Consider the following 26117-nt stretch of genomic DNA (forward strand, 5'->3'; position numbering starts at 1 on the left):
ACTGGTAGGAATAATTTGGGAATTGCAGAAAGGAATATTATAAGTACAGGGATGAATGTTTATGTTCACAGGCATAGAACTATTGGCTAGCATGAATTACTGTGTTGCTGTGTGTTAATATTGACAATGAAATTTTGAAGGGAAAACGTAAACTAATTGGTTGTTCTCATCACTTATTTATCAGTGCGAGAAAAGTAAGGTTGCTTTGTACAGCTGCCCAGTGCCTTTCACTGAGAGCCATGGATTCCTGCATTAGTGGAACATCAGAAGAGGCACTACCACTGTCAAGGGCAGGTACTTTTAATAGGAGTATAGGACCTCTGACACAAAAGCAACGTGTGTGAATGGAATGGAGGTTTTAATTCTGTTAACTGCAAACATAGCCTTAGCTTATTTTGTGGCTTAACTATTGAAAATACCATCACTTGTTCTTCTCTAGCTTCTTCAAACAGAGAATCAGTGGAAATAAACGAGGCATTACACATCCACATTTTGGCACAAGTATGTACTTAGTTTTATTTTTTTTCTTGTGTACCCTTCTCTGGAAAATATAAAAATATAACACCTTAGAAGACACAGGATGTGTAACAACTTGCTGGAGTGTTATTTCAATAGTAGGTACAGTGGGAATCATTTATGCAAGAGTACTTTTCTGTGTTTTATATTCTTAAAATAGACTTCCTAAGATTGTTTGTGTTTAACTTCTGTTTTAACTTGTTTAACTTAACTCTGTTTAACTTCTTAGGTTTTGACATGTTATGGGGGAGTTTTCTTCAGAAAGGAGCAGTGTAATATAGAGGTTTCTATTTAACACACATGACAAAACAACATGTAAAGGTTTTAGTTAAGTGTGGAATTTTTGGGCTGAGTATTTTTTTTTTCTTTTATGAAAGATGCACCATAACATATTTGTATGCATATATCTAATACCTGCAAAACTCTTCCCAAGTTCAGACTGCCTATACACAAGGGGAAATTTCATAGCAATAAATAAATTCAATTTCAGAATTGCGGAAATTGTTAGGTGACAATGGAACAAGAGAAGTGAGATAAAATGTGTCCTAATGAAAAGATGAAAAAAAGCTTGGAGGGAGGGAGAGTTTGGTTTAAAAAGTAGGCGTTAAAAAGATCGAGGATATGAGGATTAAAAAGAAAAAGAAAAGGTATAAGTGAGAGCAGATAGCACCCCGGAGGTGTGTTTGTGCTGGTGGAATTTTATTAGTTTGCTTTAATTTGACATTTTTTAACATATTTAATTCTCCATAAATAATATTCTCTTATCAGCAGGACTTCAAAATATTCTTATGAAATGGATGGCATCTCTGTATCCTGTGAAAAGAGTGAATCTGGTCTGTAAAAGCTAAATATACTGATGGTGGTCTAATCAAGCTTCACTTCTGGAAGTGCTGACTAGCCACTTCTGTGGCCAAAAGGAATCTAAACTGCAAATGTTCAGTGTGATAGTGAATACTTACGATAATGAGCATCCTAATCAAATATGTTTTTGATACTATAGGTAAGTGACTTCTCTATATCCAGCTGAGTCTGCTCTTCTAATTACAGCAGTTGATATTATCCATACGCATTCTTTCTTTCATAAGTGAACATAGTAGAATCATGTTTACTGGATGGAAGAATATGTGAAGACTTGGGCTTTGCAATCTTGATTTAAAACAAACAAGGTTGTTGTAGTATTTAATAAAAGCAGTGTTATGGTATTTTCTGTTACATGTTGACAGTTACTGATACTTTATGAAGTGTTCCTGTTCTCATGTCTGCTAAACTTGTAACAAAGTCATAGTGAAGCTAGAAGACATTTCTTCACTTTTACTAAACATGGAACTACCAGTTCATTTTTTCAATGTAGAGCTCAACTGTAGGTATACAAATATGCTTGATTTCGTTACAGGGCTTTGTAATTAAATTAATAAAATTATCAACATAGGAGGGAAGAAGAGGAGCTAAATCCTTTTCTGAACAGTAGTGGTTACTTCATGTTGGTGACAGGCCTGAATCTGGCTGCAGTAACCTAGGCTTTAGTTCTGACGAAACAGAATTGTGTATACTTGATAAGGGAGACTTTGCTCTACTGTATTTGGATTGGCATGTTTAATTCTCCTGATCTCCCTTCAGCATGCAAGTGGTCGAATATCAGAAATTTGGGATAGCTCTACTCAAAGAAAATAACTGAGCAAAGTCATCATGGAGTGTCTCAGCACCTAATATAGATTGCATGCAATTTGTTCAGTTGGAGATTTTACATTCATTAATGAAATGATTACTACATAAGTGACAGCATTTTTTTTTTCTTTATTGTAGAAACACTCCTACCATGCATCAAAGAATGAACCTGGGTAAATACATTTGTTGTGCTTTGATTTAGGAAGATTCTAGAAATCAAGAATGCTCTAAGAAATTAATCTAGTTAACTGGCATTATTATGCACAGAAATGCTGAGAAAGTTATTCTTATATATGGGATAGAAATATCAGCTGAAAATGTTACTGAATTTTAGGACAAAAGGTAATGCTGGAGAAAATCCAGACCATAGCTGTGCTGTTCATTACTCTTACAACTTTTGATCCAATTAAGCAAAACATCTGTAATAGAAACATTCATGGGAGACAAACAGAAGTAGCTGCAAGTAAATATTTAGTAAAATTTAGCAGATATGCTCTCAGTTGATAATTTTCACTTAAAACATTCAGTGAATGCATTTGAATGTAGAGATTTTGAGGTCAGTTAGCACCCAAGTTTGCATCACAAACAGGTTTTTAACAACTAGCAGATTTGTCTAAGTTTTTTCTTAATCTGGAATTCATTGCAATAACTGAGAATAACTGGAACGCCATTGTCGTTGACAGAGATGAGTAAATGCAATCTTGATTAGTTCCATTCTCAACTTTTTGTTTGGTTTGGTCATTTGTGGTTTTTCTTGGTGGTTTGGTTTAAAATAAAAACAACATATATTTAAAAATGGAAAAAGCTGTTCTCCCAATCTGCACTCACTCAGCAAAGAGAACTGGTTAATGCTCTGAAGAGGTAATCAAAACCAAGTGGGATGATTGTCCTGTAACTAATACATGAATGTTCAGAGACAGTAAAAAAAAAAAAAAAAAAAAAAAAAAATTAAAAAAAACCCTAATATTTGTATTGGCTTAAATCATCTTCTTGGAGGTCAGTCACAGTGAGAAAACCCACTTTCTCACTAAACTATAAAAATGATATGATTTGGAAAGTTTCTGTGGTTGGTCTTATTTTTTCTCTTTGTTTCCTGTGTCTGACATACAGACTTTGCTAGTGCAGTGTTTTGAAGCGATACCTACCATAACTTGCCATCAGAAGATCTGTGCTCACATGAGGCTGATTTCTGTTCTGTTACCATTTTCTAACAGATATTTCAGGTCTGAGAGAGAACTTGGTCCTGGTGAAATGACTGCAGATTCAGCTTTTAATACAGAGAGAGAGACATGTTTGTTTTAAACTGGAATGTAAGAGAGCAGAGGGCATTTTCAGTCTTCAGAGAAGCACCAGTCAGTGAGTATTCTGTGCTTATGGATTTTTTGGATTGTAGTTAAGTATACTTATATCCATCAGAGTACATTGTAACTGAGAACACTGTCATGAATTTCATGATGTATCGGATAAGCCAGAGTATGGTTGGGGGCAGAAGCAGGGGAAATAAAAAGGAGAAAAAAAAAATACATCCTTTACCTTTTAGGATCTATAAAAGCTGCCCACCACCAGGCAATATTGAGAGGTACAATCTGACTTTTTCCACCTAGTCCACTGCACAGGGACCATGTTCAAGAAAGAGCTTTATTAAAGGTATTTTATGTTAAAAATCTGTAAGGTTGGAAAAAAGCAACATGAGTCTGACTACCACCTTTATTCTTTCTGATCAGACAATCTCGTTACCAGCAACTCGATAGATAATTTTCTTCTGACTTTTTAAGTACTTCCTGTCAAGATACAGAAAGGAAGAGTAAGCTAGTGATAATTTCAGTAGACCAAACCACATGGTAGTTGCAACGATAGTACAGCACATAGGGGGTTCTCCTACTTGAATTTCTAAAGGGAAAAAAAAAAATAAACAAAACCAGTTGTCTGTGGATCTGAAGTTTATTTTTTTCCCCTCTAAATGAATGGAGATAATCATAAAACTGTGTCAGGCCTTTACAACACTCCAACTTTCTTGTATTATCTACTATTTGTTACATAGAGTTCTTGAATTTTAGTTTTCCAAACAATTCACTAAGTACTTTCTCACCACTTGTCACTTCTGGCTTAAAAAGTGAATAAGAAGCAAAAGAAATTGTTTTCATGAATGAATAAGTTAAAGTGAGGACTAAGGCAGCTTTCTGCATTATTTCTGGTGAGGAAATACAGGTGGCAGATAAATAGTTTATCTATACTTGTATTAAAACTTTGGCTGCCATAACATATCTGTGTTACCCAAAGCTTTCATGTTTGTTAGACGAGGGTTTAACAAAAAGAAGAGCTTTGTTTTTCTGAGTATGTTAAAGTTGTACAAATAATGGAGGCTTTTATCTACCTTTTAATGATTTAGTTGTGCACTGCTATTAGGTATACTTCTAAATTGTTTTTTTTTCTTTAAAACCAATTTAAGTTCAGCTTAAGAAAACCGATCAAAACATAGTAAGATAATTTGATTCTGGAGCTAATGTCTCCAAATCAGTAGCGTAATCCACTCTAACATGAGTCTGATTCTCTGACTTTCTCTATTGAACAGGAATTCATCTTAAAAATGAACAGGAAAAAAAGTTTGCTTTGGAAGTAAAGCAAGGATGTTTTTTCTGAAATAGCTGGTAAAACACAATTAGACAGCAGTTAAGTTGTTTGTTCATACGATGTAGGAGATCTGTGGAAAAATAAGCAGTAAGTAATCTAAAATTAGAATAGTACATTCTCTCACAGCAGGAAATAACTGCTCTCAGTTCTTCTTGAAAATCAAAGAAAAAAAACTTTTAACAAAAAACATCAATTTTTTTCTGTAATCTTTGTAAAACATTACGCAATGTAAAGCAATACAATGAAGTAGGAGACTTTTTTAATAAATTAAAACACTGTTAGTATCTAGAGCATTAAATATGACTATTCTGCCAGAATTACTATGAATCAGAGGTAATGTCTGGTTTATTAGTGTACTGTGTACGTACCATATAATAATGTAAAACAACTTAAAACTTTCTGGCCTTAAGACCCTTATTGTGTGTCTGTGTCTGAACTCACTTTTCGTGAGAAAAGACCATCTCCAAATTTTAATTATCAGCTTAATTAAAAATGCTCACTGAACTTAAACAAGCTAACACTTGGTGAGCAAAATGAAGTGATTCTGGGGTGCAAATGTTCTACACGAGATATATAACATAATTCCTCCACTGTCTGTGACATATCGGTAAGACTCAGAGTACTGTTTTGGGCACCGTAATTCAAGAGAAACACAGACTGGAGATGGTCCAGGAGGGAGTAAGGGAGTAAGAAGAATGTGCAACAGTCTGGAGGGAGCAGGCAGGAGTGTGGAATGAATTGGCATTGTTTAGTCTAGAGAGAAGACTAATGAAAGGTGAAGCGACAGCCTGTAGAACTGTTACTGCAAAGCAGAAAACATAAAATATAGTTTGGAAAAGAAATAATGAAAAAAACAGGTCTGTTAATGTTTTATTAAAATTTTCTGTCTACGTTTGGTTTTCAGTTTAAATGCAAATAACCTGCCAATATTGTGTAGTGCAAGTAAGCTCTGCACATACGTTTTAACTTCAAAGTCCACTCTAAAGACATTGTAAACTCTTACTGGGATCTCTTGATGATTTTTATATTAAATAGATGTCTACAGTAGATCACGTCCACTTGAGATGGTAGGATTTTAATTCCTGAATTGAAACTGAACGTAATCTATTCCACTGCAAGTAGCAGTATTCTATTTTTATGTGGGTTTTCATTTGATTTTTCACACCAACAGGAAAATATTATAATATGATAATGGTTTAATCACACTTCCTCATTGAGATTTGTCTTTCTGAACTGAATGAGTTTTGATCATGCTATTTACACTCTGGGCCACTTTCTTATTTCCAAAACTGAGACATAGTTTTAGACTTTCAAACCATAGCTTTGCAGCTGTTCCAAATCTTTCTTTCCTTGAACAGGAAACTTTATTTTTTTCCTTTTTGTAACTTAACTTTATTCTTATAACTTAGAATGTTTTGGAATTTAGTTTTCCGTCCTGTCTTCTTGCTCCGTTCCTGTTCATTTCTACAGATTAATATAATAAATTCAATGAAAAAATCTGTTATAGCTGTAAGCAAGGCATAAGCAATCCAGGAGAGAGGTGTAGATACACATATCATTTAAAAAAAAAAAATCTTATGAACTATAAATACCAGGAAAATAAAAGAGCAAAGAACATCTTAGACTCCTAAACTTGAATCTCTGGAACTTCTTTCTTCCTCTGTGGAAAGGACTTAATATACGTACTAATTACGTTTACTTTATTACCTGATCTTTAGAAGGACAGTTTATCTGTGATACTGGTCAGAGAAGATGAAGCTGGACTTTCCTGTTCAGAGTGCTCCTAGACATCACCAGAAGTGTCAGGTAGATGGTGTTCTCCCCCATCATAATTGTATTTTACCTAATGCATTATTATTACTGCACAGTACCAAATGAATGAATGATGCACAAGAACACATCAGTACTTTGAGTTATATGTGTAAGGCTGCATCATTTGGAGTAAAGCTTAGAAAATTGCTTTTGCATTTCAGATGCATACCTAATACTACCCTGAAATGTCTGTGGTGAAAGTGTCTGAACGTTCCTCAGCTGTACCTGCAGAAGGAATGCAAAAATGTTAAATCTCCCACATTTATATTTGTTGTGAAATACTGGCATGCTCTTGCAGTCAAACCAAATTGTTTATTTTTTTTTGAATATCAGATGGAAATTTGGAGAATTTCAATTACTTACATAATTCTCATGTGTTTCAGAATGAATGGATTGATCTCTAAATATGCCTATGTATAGTTTACTTCTTCCAAAAAAAAAACCAACTTATTTTTCATATCTTATATACAATCTAAAGCTCTGCTCTTCTATTTTGAAACTTCTTCTTGTCCTATTACAACAAACCTGCTAAAGAGAATGATAGATTGGTGGCTAATCTTTATTTATACACAAATAGCATATGGAAAGAAAACATATTTTATTGGAAAACATTTAAACTTGACATGTTTATTTTCAGTCAGAAATCTATCATAATTTCATTTTTTCTTAATATATTTTTTTCAGACTAAACTTTTTTTTGTTCCATGCTTGAAACTCACAAGAATTATTTACTTTGAACAAACAGTAATAAAGCTGCACATTTCATAAAGTTTTATGGGAAGTGGAGTTATTGGATAACGAGGGAGGGAAGTCTCTGATCCTTGACAGGCACCATTTGTCACTGGTCTCCACATGAACATCAAGCTATTGACTGCAGCTCGTTGAGAGTGACCATCCAGCTGATTCCTTATCCACAAAGTGATCCATCCATCAAATCCATGTCTCTCCAACTTAAAGATAAGGATGCTGTGTAGGACAGTATCAAGTATTTTGCACTAGTCCAGGTAGATGACGTAAGTTGCTCTTTGCTTGTCTGTCAATTCTGTAACCTCTTCATAGAAGGCCAAGGAATTTTCCAGGCTTGATTTGCCCTTTTTGAAGCCATGTTGGCTGTCAAAAATCACCTCCTTATATTCCATATGTCTTAACATGATTTTCAGGAGAATCTGCTCCATAATCTTGGTGGGCACAGAAATGAGCCTGTCTGGGCTACTGTTCCCTGGGTCTTCCTTTTTTCTCTTTTTAAAAATGAGGGTTCTCTTTCAGCTTTTCCAGTCACAGATAACTTCGCTGGACTGTTAGAACTTCTTACCTTTTCTCTTCTCTAGTAATCCTTTTTCCCACTGCTTTGTGTCCTATTCCTAGTGTCCACATAGCAATTCTTAGATTATGGTCTTTGGTCTGATTCAATCTGGACACTAATATGAGGGAAACAAAAAAAAACCAGCAGTCTTATTTCTCAGATTTATGTTGGAATCTAGAGCAGACGAGACTAGTGTTTGTTCCACTATAGCAACATGCTATACTGAACAGCAGCAGTCCACTGACCTTCAGCAGTTTAACTTCAGGCACGGTTTTATTATCACAGAATTCTAGAGGCTGGAAGGGACCTCTAGAGATCGAGTCCAAGCCCCTGCCAAAGCAGGCTCCCTAGATCAGATTGCAGAGGCAGGCATCCAGGCTGGTCCTGAACATCTCCACAAGAAGAGACTCTGCAACCCCCTTTGGAGTACTGGAATAGGCTGCCCACATCCTGTGAAGAAATTCTTCTGCACGTTTGTTGAGGTTTTCTGCATTTTATCCATTTGAAGGAATCTGTGGAGTAAGTAAGGTAGACACAGAACTTCTTCTTCAATCCATCTGTCCAGCCCTGTAAATAGAAGTCTATTGCTTATTGAAGTGACAGTGTGAGTTGTGGTATTTGTAGGCATTTTTCTATGTCAAGTCAGTCCTGGTCCCTGGAGGTGGCATGGGAAAACAGAAATGTCAAATCATATATACCCCAATTCTGGATGACCCCAAGGGTCATTGTGAAACACAAAAGGAAGCTGTTCTTTTGTATCCTCTCCTAGTTTCCAAACATGGGTGTATCTGGATAACAAGAGGAAGATATTCTCCTTCTGGGGCCATGGTTAGAAGAGAATGCCAAGCCATATCTCAGATTATATCAGAAGTGAACAAGTGGTGGAGCCATCATATGTATCTCACTCTGTTTGAGCCCATTTTGCTCTCCAAAATGGTATGATAATATCACATGCTCATTCAATACAGAGAACAAAACAAACAAAATCTCAGCAAAGTCCTTTACCGAGACAAGCTATTTGAGAGTCTAAATTAACTTAATAAAACACTACTCATTTTCATTTCTTTAATTTTTTTCTCCTTTCTCTTATTTACACCGTCTGCTAGTTTTCACATAGGTGTAAACATGATAAAGGTCTTCAATGATTCATGTTATACAACAACTGTAAATTTTCATTAATGCTGAGAATTCAAACTGAGAATCACTTTTCAAAAAGCATGCATTCTTGATTTTAAAAAATGCTAAAAAATAGGTAAATAATACCATTAATTTTAATAGAGTGTTCCTGTGTTCTTCACCTTCATCCAACAACAACAAAAAAATCCATGTCTAGTTTTGTTTCATTTAGTTCCAATACTTACCTACTGGAATTTTGTCACTTGTCTCCTGGACTGAAGAGTCCATTACCAACTCTTCTTGCCATTAGTAAGGATTTTAAAGGTGTGTCCTGGATAAGGTAAATAAGCTGAGTCGAAACTTTGCTCTTTACAGGTTTCTTTTTTTTCCCAGTACTTGAATGTTTTTCTTCACAATTCTCTGAACTTTTTCCAGGTTGCAACATCAATCCTCCACTGTATGCCATTAGCTTGGATGTAGCAGTAGTCATTCTAGTGCCAGGTACAGAAGTAGGACTGAAATTCTCTTGCTTGTACACACATCCAATGATTGTATTAGGCTTTTCTGATGATTGGCAACACACGATATCTACCTTGATATGATGACTGTGTTTTTCTGCAAGACAAGCCTCTGTGTTATCTTCTGTAACTATAGCTTTTTCTTTGACTTCTATGTAGTTTTCATGTTGCCACTCTCCTCATGTGCTCACTTCCACATCATCCAGTAGTAGTGACCTGCCCTTCATTGTCCCCTCCTTTTTTTTGATACTTATGCAGGTTTCATATGTGATAAATTTACAGTCAGGAGAAATTGATTTTTTATTTTCTAGATTAATGATTAAAATGCTTCACTAAAAAAAGCACAGTACAGAAACATGGCTTTTACAGAATCAAATTAGAAATACAACTATTTGGTGCTGATTTTCCTATTTTGAAGTATTTTGGGACATTTTTTTTAGTAGGCTATTATCGTCTTTTAGATCCTTTAGTCAAAATATTGGCAAAAAAAAAAAAAAAGGTTAGAAACACAACACTAGTATGTTACATTAGTATGAATACCTCTATAATCATAAACAGTAATCCTATTGGAGACTTTGCTGGACAAGTTATATTTTCAGTGCACACACTAGCATTGATATGATCTCCTTTTAAACTCTCAGTAGTTAATCTTAAGTCCTCCATACACCCTACAAATATCAATGTCAGGCTTGAAGTTTTGCGTTTACTTTTGCCAATTCATTTACTCTTTCAAAATACTATCACAATATTAGCTTTCAGTTAATCCTCTCCTTTTTTAAGTGCCTTGAATGATATCAACAATGACTCTTATATGGTTCATCATCGGTAACTGCCATTTGATGACTGGAAAGCCAGAGCATACCTCTATTCATCTTCTGTAACATGGATGTAATACTTGCCTAATTATAGGATTCACTTGAAAGAGTGGCTAAGTTATCTGAGACCTTTCCCCAGTTTTAGGGGCTCTGCTGACCTCTGGGACCAGATGGATCACTGAGATGGAGTTTGTCAGCTTGGTTTCAAGCATCAGCACTTTCAAACACTTCGTGCTGTTTGGGAACCGCACCCAAACACTTCCACCAGGATGAATTTTCTAAAAGCAGATTTTTAAAAGTAACGGCATGAAAGTAATAGACTTGACATCTTGTGGATGTGTCAAGTAAGTGATACATTTAAAAAAATGGTTTGTGTTAACCTGCCTGTTTGAGCCTAAGAGATTGTAAAGAGATTTTAGGCATCATGTAAATTCACACATATACCTAAACACTTGACAGTAGAACATTTACCCATCAGGTCTACTTGATAGCAAGTAACAAGATGAAAATCCACTTTGAAATAGAAAAACAGGAAAAAGACATATAATGTGGTCATAGTACTAGGTTGATACCAAACCAGGTATCAGACACAGTGCTATTGGTTTCTGATGGAGGGGAGAAACTGAGGAAGCTAATTTTCAGTGGGAGTAATGAAACAGTTGTTGACCTGTACATTCTTGTCCGGTACATCTCAGTCTTTCTTATTCTGATTGCAGTTGTATTTCTTTCTTAATGTATTTTAGAAACCAGATAAAAAGGTTCCATGTTTCAGATGTAGTACAAGAGAGCTGGGAAGAAACTAGTGTGTAATTGATCTCTGGTGTATTGGCATTCTATTTTATAACTTGTTACTCAGATTGGTACAGAAGGGCTGGACATAATACCAAGGGTTTAGACCGTGGTGTCATGAATCTTTTCTTACATACTCCCCTCAACTTTTTGCTCCACTCATGCATATATAGAAGTATTTGAGTGGCAAACTTGACTGGGGCACTGTCACAGGTGAAAACTATAGTGTAGCTGCATGTGGTTGTGCCATAGAATTAAAGAAGGTAACACAGGGACAGCAAGGGAGAAGCAATGGGGTTTGGCCAGCTAAACTGCTCTATCCCCAGCATTGGAGTCTCAGGCTAGTGTGCATTGATTGATGCCAGCCAGTATTCAAGAAGTTCTCTTGGAAGAAATTTCACCTTGTGCTGGAGAGAGCAGTTCTGCATCCCCTTTGTTGTGATTACACAAGTGTTCTTGGCTCAGCAGTATAATCTGAGGGGAAAAAAAAAATTCTCATGTCTAAAAACCATAGATTCTTTAACAGAAGGCAGAATCAAAGGAGGTCAGGACCTCCAGAAATCTTTCCATTGCATCATCCTCCAGTGTGGGACAGTTAACAACATTCCAGGCAAGGATTCCAGCTCTTCACCACCTTTTTAGGTAGAAAACTTTTGTAGCTTTTTCTTGCTGTAATTTAAGCCCCAATACTTGTCATAGTAGGTAATGTAAACAACAACAAAAAGTCTTCCCTCTCCTTTTGCAGGAGCATTATATTTGTGGGGAATAGCATGTCCCTTTTCCAGCCTACTTGAAGCCAAACAATCCAATATCTTCCATCTTTTATCAGAAGCATATTCTAAATCTCTGCTCATTGTCATTACTCTCTGGAATTCTCAGCTAGTCAATATTCTTCTTTGACTGTAGTGCCTAGATGAGACGAACTATTTCAGTTGAGGCCCTACCATTGTTGAGTACAGCAGGAAGCTTATTTAACACAGCCTGTAGGCTCTACTCCTGCTTAGAAATCCTAATGTGTTTTTTTTTTTTTCACAGTAGCATGATAGTGTTGACTCATGCTTAGCTTGTGATTCAGTCTATCATCCCATGGACTCTTAAGAAGAAAAGTCACTATCTAGTTGTTTGCCATCCTGTATCTGTGCAGCTGATTTTTCCTGTCTAAATGAAGTATCTCTCCCTCTTGAACAGTGATCGGGTGGGGATGGGAGCCACCTTCACCCTTCCTGTAAAATCTTTGCCAACACTTTTTGTGTTTCTTATTGCAAAACCCACAGCATACTCAAGGACTAGCTATTCTTCGGATAAGTCTTTTATTTTTTTTAGAAGGAAAGGGAGTAGGGTGTTCAATGAGTACCAGCTCTATTAGCAAATAACCACTGTGCAGACAAGAAGATAGAAGAATCTCCTCAATTTGTGTGGTAAACTCTATAAATTCTGACTTGTTTGACCAGGGATTAAGCCCAAATGTGAGGCAAACAGTGTTAAGAAGAAAAAGGCAAAAGCTGACATTGATTAAACCTTGGCAAAGTTCCATGACGTCAAGCAGACTGTTAAAATTTTAGTCAGGAAAATATATTTCCAGCATATATAGGTTTTCTCTCTGCTTTCTTTTTCTAGTATTTTATATTTATAAGTTTATAAAGTTCTTAGCTCACATTTAATAACCAAAAGTAAATAAACAGATCCTCAGCATTTTATTTTGGGACCAAAACTTGTGCTGAACACTCTTGAGAGAGTATTGTAGAAATAAACATATGCATAAATAGAAGTATCAAGTTTGATTCTAAGTGCTTTTTTTTGTAACTGATTATTTATTGCTAGATCTAAGAAGTATTCAGCTGTAGCAGTAACTATGATATAAGATGCTAGATTGATTAAATTTAGCATGTTTGCTTCAAACCTCCCCAAAGTCCCAAGATTGTTCAAATTTCCCTTCTAAAACTGCTTAGTTTTTGGAATCAATATTCAGTTAGTCTCTGTTTAAATTAGTAAAACAGAAACAGATTTGTTGATTGGAAAGACACATTTTGGGCACTGGTCTGCTGTAGATATTTTTTATTAATCTTATTTCCTCTAATGTCCCAATATAATTTTGAAGCACCTATTTTTACAGTTTGCATAATCCTGCATTGCTCAAAAAATCACAAACAGTTATCAGTTAAGGTTGTGTTGCAGACTTCTGTGTAGCATTAACTCATATGTTAATATAACTGTGCTTGTGGTCCTCGTCAGAAGTGTCGGAAAATACAAGCACAGGAGAAAATCTTGATCAGTACAAAGGATTTTATTCTAAAATGTCACAAAATTAGGTGCTGTCCTTTAGCTCTGAACTCCTAATGTTAATCTCACAAGGATAAAATTTCTTAACAGATTTCCAGAAGAGTGTGCCAGAAGGGTATGACTTACATCAAAATGAGAAGATACAGATACATCCTAAAAGAATGTTTGCAGCGGAGTTTACCAACAGTAACCAGCAGTTGAGCTTCACAGTCCATGCATAGACAAGTTGTTGTATTCTTATTCTTCTAAACGTATACTGAAGGTAAGACTGACCTAGTTTTTTTCTCCAGTGAAATTCTAAGATTCACAGATAAATCGACTGATGGACAAATTCTGAAAAAAAAATTATAAATCTGAAAAGTGGCTAATTCCTTCATTCACTGTCTTTCTCTAGTTTGCATTTGACAAAGTGTTTTCAAAGAAACAACCCTTTGCTAATATTGCTGTTTAAGCTTTGGCTCTAGTCACATAGAAAACAGGCAGGATGTAATTCCTCTATTTCTAAATAAGTATGAGAAGACTATGAGTTACTCATTAATGAAGTCTTTAATTGAGCTACCAAAATTTAGATGCATCACAAAAATAACTGTTTATGAGCAACCAAGTTGTGTGGTTTCTGCCACATGCACATGTTACGTTGAATTATTCCTGCAACTGTTTCACCCATTCAGCCTTATTCTCCTCAGTCTCACCTCATAATAATAATCTTTGAAGGATACCTTGAAATGCAGTCTCATGGCACTTTTGATAACGAGAGCCTCATTAAACTGCCATATATAACTCTCTTCCCTCTTTCTCCCCTTGTGTTTAAAACCAGGTTCTTTACCCCTCCTCAACTGAAGATTTGTTTCAACAGTACATAATGTGTGCGTAAATGTAGGTTTTGGTGTTTCATAGAGGAAGTGCTTTGGAAACAGGTGCCGACAGAGCCTGGCATGGAAGCAGTGCAGCTTACTGCTAGGATCTCTTTCCAGAGTTTTTCTTGAATAATCCAATGAGGTAATCATCTGATCCCTCAATAGACAACGTGGCCAGGGAAGGCAGGAAGTCAAGGCTAACTTTAAGAGCTTAATCTTCCAAATGAGAACCCAAAAGTATCTTTTCAGCGCTCTCTGAGTACTAAGCCATTCTCCTACAGCCACTACTGTTTCAAAATATGCTTTATAGATCTTGCTTCTGGGTAGAGAAATTTCTGAAAAAGGAATTGCTGTCTTAGCCTACAGAAACTCTGATGACTTGTTTATGGCACTTTTGGAAAGAAGTTTTGATAAACCACATCTTTTCCAACTGCTCTCCTTCTTCAGTTTCTCATTTCTTGTTCTCCTTGACAGAAATGCATGTAAGGTGTCTGCACTCAGTCAGCTTTGGATCTTATGCATGCAAAATAGTAAGCTTTCTTACAGATTTATTTGCTGGCAAACTGCTCCCCGCTGCAGCTCATTGCTCTGCTTCTCTGGTTTTTATAGTATGACATAGGTACTGCTCTGTAGCTTTTTTTATGTAGTACTGCAGTTAACAAATCATCCACTAGAAAATGGCCTTAAAACACAGTGTGACCAAGAAGTGTGACTGTTATATGAAACTAAAGCACACACAAAGCCAAACAATGATCTCCCAAAAAATTACTATGCTGAGAATTACCAGAAAACCCCACCTAACTTTTAAATGAGGAGACACCTAGTATAGAATAACCTGTATTTGCTTTTCAGTGTTACCTGTATGCCTGTTCCCATACATATCAGTTTTTTGCTGCAAGTCATGTGTATAACTCTGCACTCAACAAATGTTTTCTTTCATTTCTCTTATCCCCTCATATTAAAAAATAGGTAGAGATTTAGTTTTTCCCTCCTAATGAGCCAGCAGAAACAAAATTAATCTGGTACAGAAAAACTACAGCAGTCTGAATAGGGAAAAAATGCTTGGAAAAAGCATATTTTGAAAAAAAAAAGCTTTCCAGATAATTAACTGTAAACCTTTCATGTCTGCTACAGTGTTTGACCTTTTGCTTTCCACCTCCCCTGCTCAAGTGCTTCCTGCCCTGTACTGTAACATGGTAGCTGTACCACTGCAGCCTGTGTGGCTCCAGGCAGTGCTCAGTGCGTGCTCTAGTTCTACTGGAACTGCTTCCTTTTATAGAGTTATGAATCAGGCTCGTCAAAACAGCCTATGCTTTTCCACTAGTAAAACTGAAGCCACTCACACATGTTACAGTTGGATAATTTCCAGAAAGAAAACATAAGCTGGAGGTTTAGTATAGGAGCTGAGTTCAAGCCCTGCAGCCACACTCTTCCATTGTCTCTCTGGGCCTTCTCTATAAGCGATGTAGCTTCTGGCTGCACCACATTAATTTTCTGTGCTGGGTCTGGGTGCTTACGAGGGTGTGCAGTATGGAATATGTGGCTCTGGCTCATCAGGCATAAGGGTAGCCCTAGCAAGGTCTCCCCAACTCCAGATAAATGCTTTATCTGTTGAGTTATACAGGATGCTCTGTGAAGCACATGATGCATAATCATGCTCAACAGTAGTTTAATGGACCAGCTGTCTTGGATGACAGAGCCAAAGGATACCTTCCTTTAGGGTCCTAGCATCATCTTCCAGAGCCAGCTATGGCAGCAGCGGCAGTTCCTCATGTCACCCCAGTTTCTTGTAACATGCTCCCTCTGGACCAGCCAGCCCCTTTCTAGAGATTGCTAGCTCCCAGCATTGGAATCCCTATGTGAGGCATCCTCCTTCTTGGCAAAATCAGCTGGGTAAGCTGAGCTACAAAATAAACCTCCTACATTAACCCTGAAGCTAAAACAGTTCCCCTAAATGATCAGTGCTAAAACATACAGCTGTTCTTATTCAAGAAGAGGTTTGACACTTTTTCTATCTCAACCAAATTCACTGGAAGGGAGAGAGCAGTAAAATGACAGTAATGACCTCAGTTATATCCTATCTAAACTCCTGTTCCATATCTGCCAGAGACGCCGAGACATAGCCAAATTTTGTGGCTCTAACATCAGTTGAATTACAGTAACAGAACAACTGTGAATTCTCATACAAGTTTGTTACATGGCAACTGAGGGTATGTTATTTATAGTTTTCAGCAATCTTGGAATCTGTACCCAGGTTCTGCACAGAAGGCCTGATTCCTTTCCAAGAAATTAAAAAAAAAAAAAAATGGGAACAGAAGTCAGTGAGCACGAGGATGGCTGGGAAGAGCTGGGGGTTAAACCAAATACAGCTGCCTGCTAGGAAATGGAGTATTCCTCTTGAGGTCTCTCTTGACAGTTTTGACAGGTTTATAAGCAGGCCAATATAGTTTGGAATAGCAAAATTATCTTCCTAACCCCTGTAGTGATTGGCTTACCCAGACTGTCTAGACAGCACAAATATGTCTGCGCTAAGTCAGTGATCCTCCCCTCACCTGTAGCACAACAGCTGTTTTTCCTATAGATGACTATTTTATTTAGTTGATGACTAATGTATAAAGCTGCTTCCTCAGTCTCTCAGCATTCAAATACACCATTCATATCACTATCTGACTTTTAATTTGCAACCACAGATGCAGCTTTTTAGGGAAAGGAAGGTCAGACAGAGACGGTATCCATCACTGGATATTAGGTTTTCAGTTTCTTAGAGCAAAGGCCAAGTCTCCTTGTGAAGTAGTGCCAGCACTAAGAATAGAATTTCTGTACTCACCATGTCTTCCTTTCAGCATTCTCATATGCTTTTTTTTTTTTTTTTTTTTTTTTTGCTTCCATTGACAGACATCATTTTATTCAGGAAAAGGCTGTATCCACAAGTGTGTGCATGCATGTTATTTCTCATAACTTCTCTTTTTGAACTAATGGGTGTAATAATTGCTTGAGTGATGTCGCACTGAGGCTCAGGCTTTCCATTCAGTCACTGGCAGGCTTGTAAAGAACGCATGGCTGCAGCTGCTTTGGGTGGAAGCAGTGATACAACTCCTCAACGCTTCTCTCCACTCCGTCCCTTCTCCTCATACTCTGGTTGGCTGACCTAAAGATTTCTCTGCAAATCCATCCGACAGACTGTAAAGTCTTGGCTCTGTTCTTGAGAACTGGAAGTGAGCTGCAGGTCTATCAAGGAGCTCAATCAATGGCAATAAACCTGGCTCTTACTGTGGAATTAACAGCTTTCTCACCTTTCTGACATAAATGGAGTTGAGCAGAAGGCCCAATTAAGAAACTTACCATGCTGTTAAACACAGAAAGGGAAATCAAGCTCTTGCAGCATTTGCAGAAATAAACACTGCTGGCCAAGCCCACCCTGGAACAAATCATGAGCAGCCTCATAAAGGTCCTTTGCAGCCTCTGCTGGACATGATGTAAGCGTTGAGTGGGCAACGCAGCCCCTGCTGGCTCCCCTCCTGCCTGCTCTGGAAACTGCACACACCCACAGGGCACACTGCCTACCTCCTCCCGAGGGTCTGCCCTGCTGCACTGCCCTTCAGGTTCCAGAGTCAGTACTTGCTATGGCTTCTTCAGACCTGTCCAGATTACGCTGCTGCTGAACAGCTGTGTGTCATAGGAATGCTACAGTCAAATGCAAAATGTGGAAAATACGAGACAGGGACAGACACAAATGACTGTAGAGGGGAACCTTAAGGACACTGGCCACCTCCATTCGAATTATATTCGTGTTTCTCTAAACTAGAGCCAAATTGTTAATTGTCATAGAACCCACCCACCTTCACATACTATGAACTATATACAGACAAGAAGGAAATTGCTATGAAACTAATGCTCTTAAGGAACAACAAAAAAAAAAGCATCAGTGAAAAAAGCTGTGCACAGCAACCACTGAGAAGCATCTTAGAAAAAGCCAAAGTGATTCAGCACATTTCTATAAGTAGAACTTGTTTATTTTTTGCTAATCTAAAGTTTGGTAAGGTTTGGTCTTAATGATCCTTCTGGGTCCCTTCCAACCCAGGATATTCTGTGATTCAGAACTATATGAAAAGAATGAAATACCTTTATACATAGCAGAAGTGTCCAGATGTATTTCTCGTACAGTGATGCTTGGAGGATGAGTGTATGGCATTAGATGTTTAGTGCATTGAAATTCATCTTACACTGCAACCTATTTCTCAGTTACCCTTCAGAAACCCCTTGTGAGTTTTCCAAAGACATCTTCTCTACCTTCTTCACTCTATAGCACATATATTACAAAGCACTGTTCTAAAAATGGTTTATCTCCTGATTAAGTCTTTTGGTTTTATTCCCATAGTTTCTATAGGGGCTTTCTTAACAGGGGAAAACAGCAGTGCAACTTGATGATGAAGGTTATTTTCTGTCCTATTATTTCACTTGACTTTCCAAATTTACTCTACCACACATAACTCCCTCCATCCACCCCCACCCCCCAAAAAAAACACAACAAACCAATTAGAAGAGGAGGAGGATACAGTCTGTCACTTAGTGTGGTTTTTGTTTTTGTTTTTTATCATGAAGCTACCACCACTTGTAAACAGCAGGCAAAACCAATAAAAAGCCCATCTAATTCACAAGAATTGCTGCCTGCAATACTTGAAAGAGAAGATCTACTTTCATTCATTAGTTTTATCCACACAAACACAGTAATTTTAAAATCCGAACAGTTTGGAAAGCGCCTGTTGATCCTCATTGCACCAAGGCCCAAGCTGAGGTTACCTTTGCTTTGCAGCAGCAAATGATAATTTGCGCTCTATAAAACATTGTATGCATTTTGTAGGTGTGTGTATGGCTGTAGGGTGTCAGTTGTGACATGAAAAGTCTGAAATTGACAGCTGAATCTCTAGTCTTAACAGGCATAGAAAAAGATTTAATTTCTGGCCACTTGAAATTGAGGTGCATTAGTGAGACCTCTGTCCTTTTCTTTTTGTTTTGACCAAAGCCCAGAGATGGTTGTTTTCTGAACTACTATCATGGTGTCCTCCAGCTGTCCTGATGAGTATTCGGAGTACTTGCAGCCCCCACAGTATGCACTTTTGCATAACCCTTGCTCAGGTATTTTCAGAAGAAAACTATCCTGTTCACAGAGCAGTCTCTATGCTATTGGAGCGATACATTTCATTAAAATACCATTTTGTGCAGCAAAACTTCTGATTCTAGCTACTTTTGTATTCCCCTTTCAATATCACTAGTAATATCTGTGGTTATTAACACTCGGGCTTTCCAAGTGACTTGGTGAAGTTAAGGAAAACAGACCTTAATATTTTTCCCCCCAGTGTTATTTCTGTATAATTCCACATGGCCAATTGTGTTGAATCACAGCTCCCGCAGTACTCTATTTTACACAATACTCACTTAAAAATTAAAAACCAAACAGAAAAAAAACAAAACTTAAAGGACTCAAAAGGAAGGGCAGATTCAGTCCTTGTTCCACACTCTTTCAATGCCCTTTCAATTAAACTGGCTTAACATTTGAAGAATTTGGAGATAGAATGTTTGACCTTGCAAGGAGCCAAGGTCCCAACCTAACAAGTTACTTCTACAGAGTATGTAGATTGGAGCCCGAGAACCAAGCACTTCCCAGGCTTTATCTGGTAGTCTGCGGCAAAAACAAAGTATCCTCAGCTTGCTTTCTTTCTTCTGATGCAGATTTTGGGTATTAAAGAACAAGAATCCATATAATAATTGATAAATGAATACACTTTTACAAACATAACCACTATCTCTGCCTTCTCTGTTTACGCTGGTGTTAGATAGGAGAGTGCTGCAGAATTTATTTATGGCAAGCTTGTAGTGGTATCCCTCATTGCAAAAATTATGTACCTGTCTCTAATCAGTGCGTAGTAGCTCAGACAAATATTAGCTCTTCAAACAGCAGCTCACTGGAAGCAGCTGTGGTTATCTCAATTGCTTATGTCAGTCAACAGAGCAAAGTTTTTGTGTTTGCTTCTTTTTTAATTGCTGTTCCCTACAGTTCAAAGAATAGTTCCATTCAGAGCTTCTTATCACACCAAGGCAACTCTACCAACACATTAACCAATTTATTTGGGCAACTAATTCCCAGCTTATTACTTTTAAAACTCTTTGAAAATTGTCTTTGATAATTAATCGTACTTGCTTTAACACCTGATAGAAGGGTATGCCTTGTTACTATTACCCAATGATAGAGCTTTACCAGGCTCCTGAGATTAGGCTCTGGGTTCAGCTGGCCAGTTTAAACAGGTTTATAATGATGCTCTTCACCTGCAACTGACCTTCTTCCCATGTCTTTTTTTTTTTTTTTTTTTCCTAGATCTCTGACTCAGCCCATTAGACAGCACACAATCTAACATCAATGAAAGCTGGAAGGACCAACCCTTAACCCTTTGCCACTACATTACAAACTGAAGTCAGCTGCCAGACATGAAATTGCCCCAGCCAAGAATCTGTAATGCTTTTCTCTTCACGTACCAAGCATCGCACAAGACAGGAAGACAAACACAGAGGAGGCAATGAAGCAAAAATATTAGCTAAGCTCTTAGGCTGGGCAAGAGCCTGAACATGGTAAGACTCCCTCTTGCTTCCCCACCACAAGATTCCCACAGCTGTTTGACATCTTTGTACAGCGCTCCTGCCAAACAGGTGTCCTTGCATCCCTGAGGGCTTCTAACAAATGACTATTTGCATTCAGTTTCTGAAATGGAAACTGTTTCCATTATGAGTAAAATGGCACTCTATCCAAGTATCAGATTCTGGGATCCCAAAGCTTGTGTGTTTTCATAACCTTATTCTTGACATAGCCTGCCCACTTCTAATAAGTTGGTTAGGTCAATGATTTCTTTCTACCTGCCCTCTTTCCCCCATGTTTTACAAGCTGGCAAATAATACCTTCAGTGATGCAGGTGCCCCTTACAGGGAATACAGTAGCTTTTAGGTTTATAGGCTTGAACCCAGGTATGCTTAAAGATTTAAATTCAGAAGAGCCACTACAAAAAAACTCTTGCATAAGGAAGGGATGTGTGCACGTGCATAATTCAAACACTGTCAACACTTCTTCCTTCAATCCAGCAACTCCTACATTAATCATCCTGCAAATCAATACGGTACTGAATAGAACTATTATAATGCAATAGTTTATATAAAACAAATAAATATAACAATTTGACCATCCTAAGCTGAGGCTTCTGAAGATTAACTGCACACTGCAACAGATTTTTAGATAACCTGGTATTCTGATTGTGCATAATCAGAACATTTACAGCTTTCTGATACATTCCTCAGATATGAAAAAGCCAACTTGCACTACACTTCAGACTGAACCTCCTGTCAAGAGATTTTCTAATTCATTTTCAGGAAGCTTGTGCATTAAATGTATCAGCATGTCACTACCTGACAGTTTTGACATTTTCCAGAGTCGCTGACATACCTCTGTGAGGTACAGCACAAGCACCCACACTTGAGGCAAGGCTCACTGAAATCCTTCAGCAAAAGAGCCACGCAGGTGCCGATAGGTGAAGGATGTGACTGTCTTACCTACATAAGCCAGACAGCAGAATTCAATAGAAAGAACAGATTCTTGAACACCAACCCCTATTCCAGCACTGATGCAACCCTGCCACTCAGGTACTTCACTTAATAAGTTGTTTGTAGATATGAGTCTGCACCTGTGTGAGCAGACTTCAGTTCTGTTATCCCATTATAAAATTGAATGAGTGGCTGTGCAAGCAACACTTCAGAGGCCTTGAGCCCAGAATCCAGAATTATTAGAGAACCTTTTCCCAGAAAGTCTTCCCCCAAATTAAAACTGACATTCAACCTAGTACTTAAAAGCTTCTTTATTTTATTCTTAAGCAACACCTTAAAAAGCAGTTACATCACAAGATCGGTATTGCAAAAAGAAGTGGAGGTGCAGGTCCAAAAAACAAAAACAAAAACACAAAAAAACCAACAAAGCAAAAACAACCCATAGTGCCTTCCAAGTATAAAAATATACACCTAAGTTATTATCCATGGAAAAGTGTACCACCATCTCTGCCTTGAGCTGGTCCTGCCAGCTTTTGGGTCATAACTCCCCAGTACAGAGCTCAAGAGCTCACATTAGAGGGAGCATCTCCGAGTTTCATGTCACAGGCATGATTCATAGAACAGTGGCTTAGCCACAGCACATAGACCCCAGCATTAGGTTTTATGGTGGCATTCCATAGTTTTCCCTAGGGTGAGTGAGCAGCATCCAAACATCTCCTGGGAAGCATATGTCATGTACACAAAGCCATCTTCATCTTTGTAGTCCCTGTACACCTCTGCCATGGTCAAAGACATACTGGCTAGGCTTTTGTTGTTCACCAGCAGGTAGAAAGCTTGCGTAGCAGTCAGAGCCATCCTGCTTCTGATTGAAGAGGGAAAAGGAAATAAAGGACCAAGCATTAGCAAATTTAAGAAGGTTTCAACCTTACTCTATAAAATACATTCAGCAGAACAGTTGCAGCATTTCTTGTAATAGTTTATGCATGAAGTCATTGCTTAGTTTAACATCTCCATCAGAAAGTTAACTGTACTTAGAAACAGGAGGCTTGCTCCAGGAAAAGGCTCAACCTGCAGGACCATAGCTGCTACTGAGCCTGAGCTTGGGGTTGCCCATTCCTAAGAAGTGCTGAGCACAGCTATAATAGGGAACTTCAGCACAGTTTGTTACACTTATAGTCTGCCTCAGAAGAGTCTCATTCAGAGACTTACACATGAAGACTGGCTTGCAAGAGACAAAAGTGTCTTTTACATAAGTTAATAACTAGAAAGATGGCTTCCACACACTTTCTGTCATCTGAAAGCCTTACAATTCTCAGCACTCCGGCACAGAATGCCACCCTTTTGGGAGACCTCTTTGCCAGCGTATTTGTAAAGAACACCTGGAACGGAGCTGCCACGAGCCTGGGTAAGCTGGAGGTGCAACAGGAGCAGGGCAGCAGCAGCCAGAAGCAGAGCACAGCCCAGAACGGGAGCGGAGCAGCAGCCTCGCGCCGCTCTCGTCCACCAGCGAAGGGGAAGAGGGACCGCGGGAGCCCCGAGCCCCTTCCCTCCGGCTCTCCCGTCCCAGCGCGCGCAGCCCCGCGCCCGGCGCGGGCGGCACCGGGGAGCGGCAGCGCACGACCCCTACCTGATGATGGTGATGAGCTGCGTCATGGTCAGCTCCTCGGGGACGAGAAACTTGGTTTTGTCCAACAGGGGAAGGTATTTCTCCTTCTGGTATCTTTCAACGATTACCTGTTTAAATTAGAGTCACTCAGAAGCCCAAGCGACGTCCTGTTCCCCTCCTTCCAAAATACTCGAAGCAGAAGCCGGGAGCCTCCGCCCGCAAAGCAGCGAATTACCGGGATCTTTGTGGGGAACTTGGCCCTGATTCCGGCCACCTCCTCCCGCCGGGTGGCTGCGCGGGAGAGAGCACAAGCGTTACGCGCGCGCCGCCCGCCGCCCCTGTTCCTCCGCCGCCGCCGCCGCCGCCGCCGCCGCGCCGCCCCATACCCAGACTCTTGCGCAGCTTGAAGGGCCGCACCGCCTGCACCCCGGGACCCGCCTGCATCCCGCCGCCTAAGGCCACCGCTGCCCCGCGTCTCTTATGGCCCGGCCCGGCGCCGCCCCGCGGAATGGAGGTGCGGCCGCTGCCGGCCCCGGCCCTCCCGTCGTGGCCCGCCCCTCGCGGCGTGCGGCCCGCGCTGAGGAGCGGTGCGCGGCGGGCGGGCTGCCCGCTTCGCCCTCGGCAGCTGCCTTGAAAGTATCAGTTTAGTACCCGTCCCAGCGGTGCGCAACCTGCCGGCTTGCCTGGGCCGCGCCGAGTGAAGAGGAATTGCCTCGGGCTGTGCATATGTACTTTGTACCAAAAAGAACGCCTACTATTTATTTCTACAGAAACTGCAGCATACTGGAGGAGCATACTATTTCCTAGGGCATGTTCTCAGCTATGAAACACCATTTTTCAACAGTCACACCACTAGCTGCATTTTCACCAGTGGTGAACAAGAGCCTGCGTGCTGTGCTTGTAATCTGCCCCAGTGGAGGTGACTGCTGTCACTGCTGCTGAAGTGCACCTCCCTGTGCTCACATCCACTCTTCAATCTCCATCAGCATTCAGCAAGCATCAATGAATGTCAGTGGCTGCCATTTCCCACATATTGGAAGAGTTCAGTTTCACACCTTTGCTTCATATACACTTCCACCTTAGACACCATTGTGTCAAACTGCCCCTCTGCTGACATCTGTCACACAGCAACAGCATGTAACTGAATACTGGTGGGAAGGGTTCAACCTCTACTGCCATACCACCAGTGTCTGCCTCTGACATCTTGGGACACCATCACAGAATATGAAGCACTACTTCCAGGGCAGCCCTCATAAAATATGTAATATGGTTCATACATGATAGTAATACAACTTTTTTAATCTTTAATATTTTTTATTGAAACAAGACAAAATGAAAAAAGAGAGCAACACCACCATAACACTGGTGAGATACGTGACCTTGCTTGTGAGAAACTAACTCATTGGTGTCTGGTTCACTGGCAGTGGCTGCAGCTCTTAGGAGCTCTGAAGGCATTTGCAACATTTTTGATGAAATTTACTCTTCCTGTGCTTCATCCTTGAAGAAACTGTTCACAGATGTATGTACTGCCTGACAGCGATTACAGGAATAAGGCATGACTGTGAAGCAAGGGATGTTTCTCTATGGTAAGAGGGGGTTTATAAAATCTGGTGAAGAAATATGTTCACACTGTTGAGTTGAATGTCTGATGGCAGCTCTCTACATTCCATTTGAAAATTTGCAGATAATGTATTTATATTGACTAAAATGGAGTTGCAAGTATACCGAAACATTGATCTTATCTTTTTTTTTTCAATCTCAAAACATATTCTCACATTCCTTTAGCAAAACAGAAAGCATGGCTGCATATTTTTTCTGTTCGCAGAACAGAAAGCCAATGTATGAAAGTGCATGAAATTATTTGCATAACTTGAGTTATCACTGCACTGCACCCTCCCCATGCCCTGGTTTCAGCCCAGACAGTGCTAATTGTACATCAGTGTTTGCTTGTTGCTGAGTGATGGGTGCACACCCAGGGCTAGACTGGGCTGCTCAGTGGAGAAGAGCTGCTGCCATGATGGTACAGGGTGGGCTCAGGATGGTCTGGGTTGGTCATGTGGCCCATGTGCCACAGGTTGGACATGCCTGACCTATTCCATCTGCCATGCCAAAGGCAACTGGGAGCTGCTGAAATTTGTGAGTGAGGGTCTGCAAGTGTTGGTCTCGGCTGCTTTTCTAAGACAAAACCAATGATTGTCACTTTGCGTACTCTTACTGTCAGTCTTGCAATGTGTTCTGCAAGACTCAGTTGTCTGTTCCTGAAGTTTTCCAATTGAAGGAGAATCTCAGCTCTCATTTAAAAATAGAATTATGTTTGTAGGCTCAAGGACCCTCAAGGCATTTTAACAAAGTGTTGTGTAACACTGGACGTGCCCTCAAGAACCAGCAACCAGCAGGTCATTATGAGTAAGAGCTTCTTTACTTAAATGTGTGTGCAGTCGTCCTGATTTCCAGCCACTTTCCAGAGTGTACCATCTAGTGCTGAGGTCAGGAGCACTGCTGAGCCGTCCATTCCTCCCCTGGAAGTGCAGGTGTCCATCACAGCACAGCTCCCCAGATGGCACTACAAACTGAAGTGTGCAGAGAGGACAAGGTGCGTTGCTCTGAGGAGCTGCTAAGCTTGGG

General features: G+C 39.3%; 1 protein-coding gene across 2 annotated transcripts; it reads right to left on the reverse strand.

Moving 5' to 3' along the window:
- Positions 1–22179: 22179 nt before the first annotated feature.
- Positions 22180–23975, reverse strand: MAP1LC3C (microtubule associated protein 1 light chain 3 gamma). 2 transcript variants are annotated; one of them, XM_042888854.1, is made up of 4 exons: positions 23879–23975; positions 23728–23783; positions 23514–23620; positions 22180–22748 (listed from the first exon to the last, which is right to left on the reverse strand). In XM_042888854.1, exons 1-4 carry the CDS (start codon positions 23934–23936, stop codon positions 22541–22543), a joined length of 429 nt encoding a protein of 142 aa, XP_042744788.1. In that variant the 5' UTR covers positions 23937–23975; the 3' UTR covers positions 22180–22540. The 2 variants fall into 2 exon arrangements, with proteins under 2 accessions (XP_042744788.1, XP_042744793.1); XM_042888859.1 differs by lacking the exon at positions 23514–23620 and having other exon boundaries at positions 23621–23783.
- Between the last annotated feature and the right edge of the window lie 2142 nt (positions 23976–26117).

This window comes from Lagopus leucura, unplaced genomic scaffold (genome assembly GCF_019238085.1).
Source record: "Lagopus leucura isolate 7727_CA_CO unplaced genomic scaffold, USGS_WTPT01 Super-Scaffold_73, whole genome shotgun sequence".
NCBI classification, from domain to species: Eukaryota; Metazoa; Chordata; class Aves; order Galliformes; family Phasianidae; genus Lagopus; species Lagopus leucura.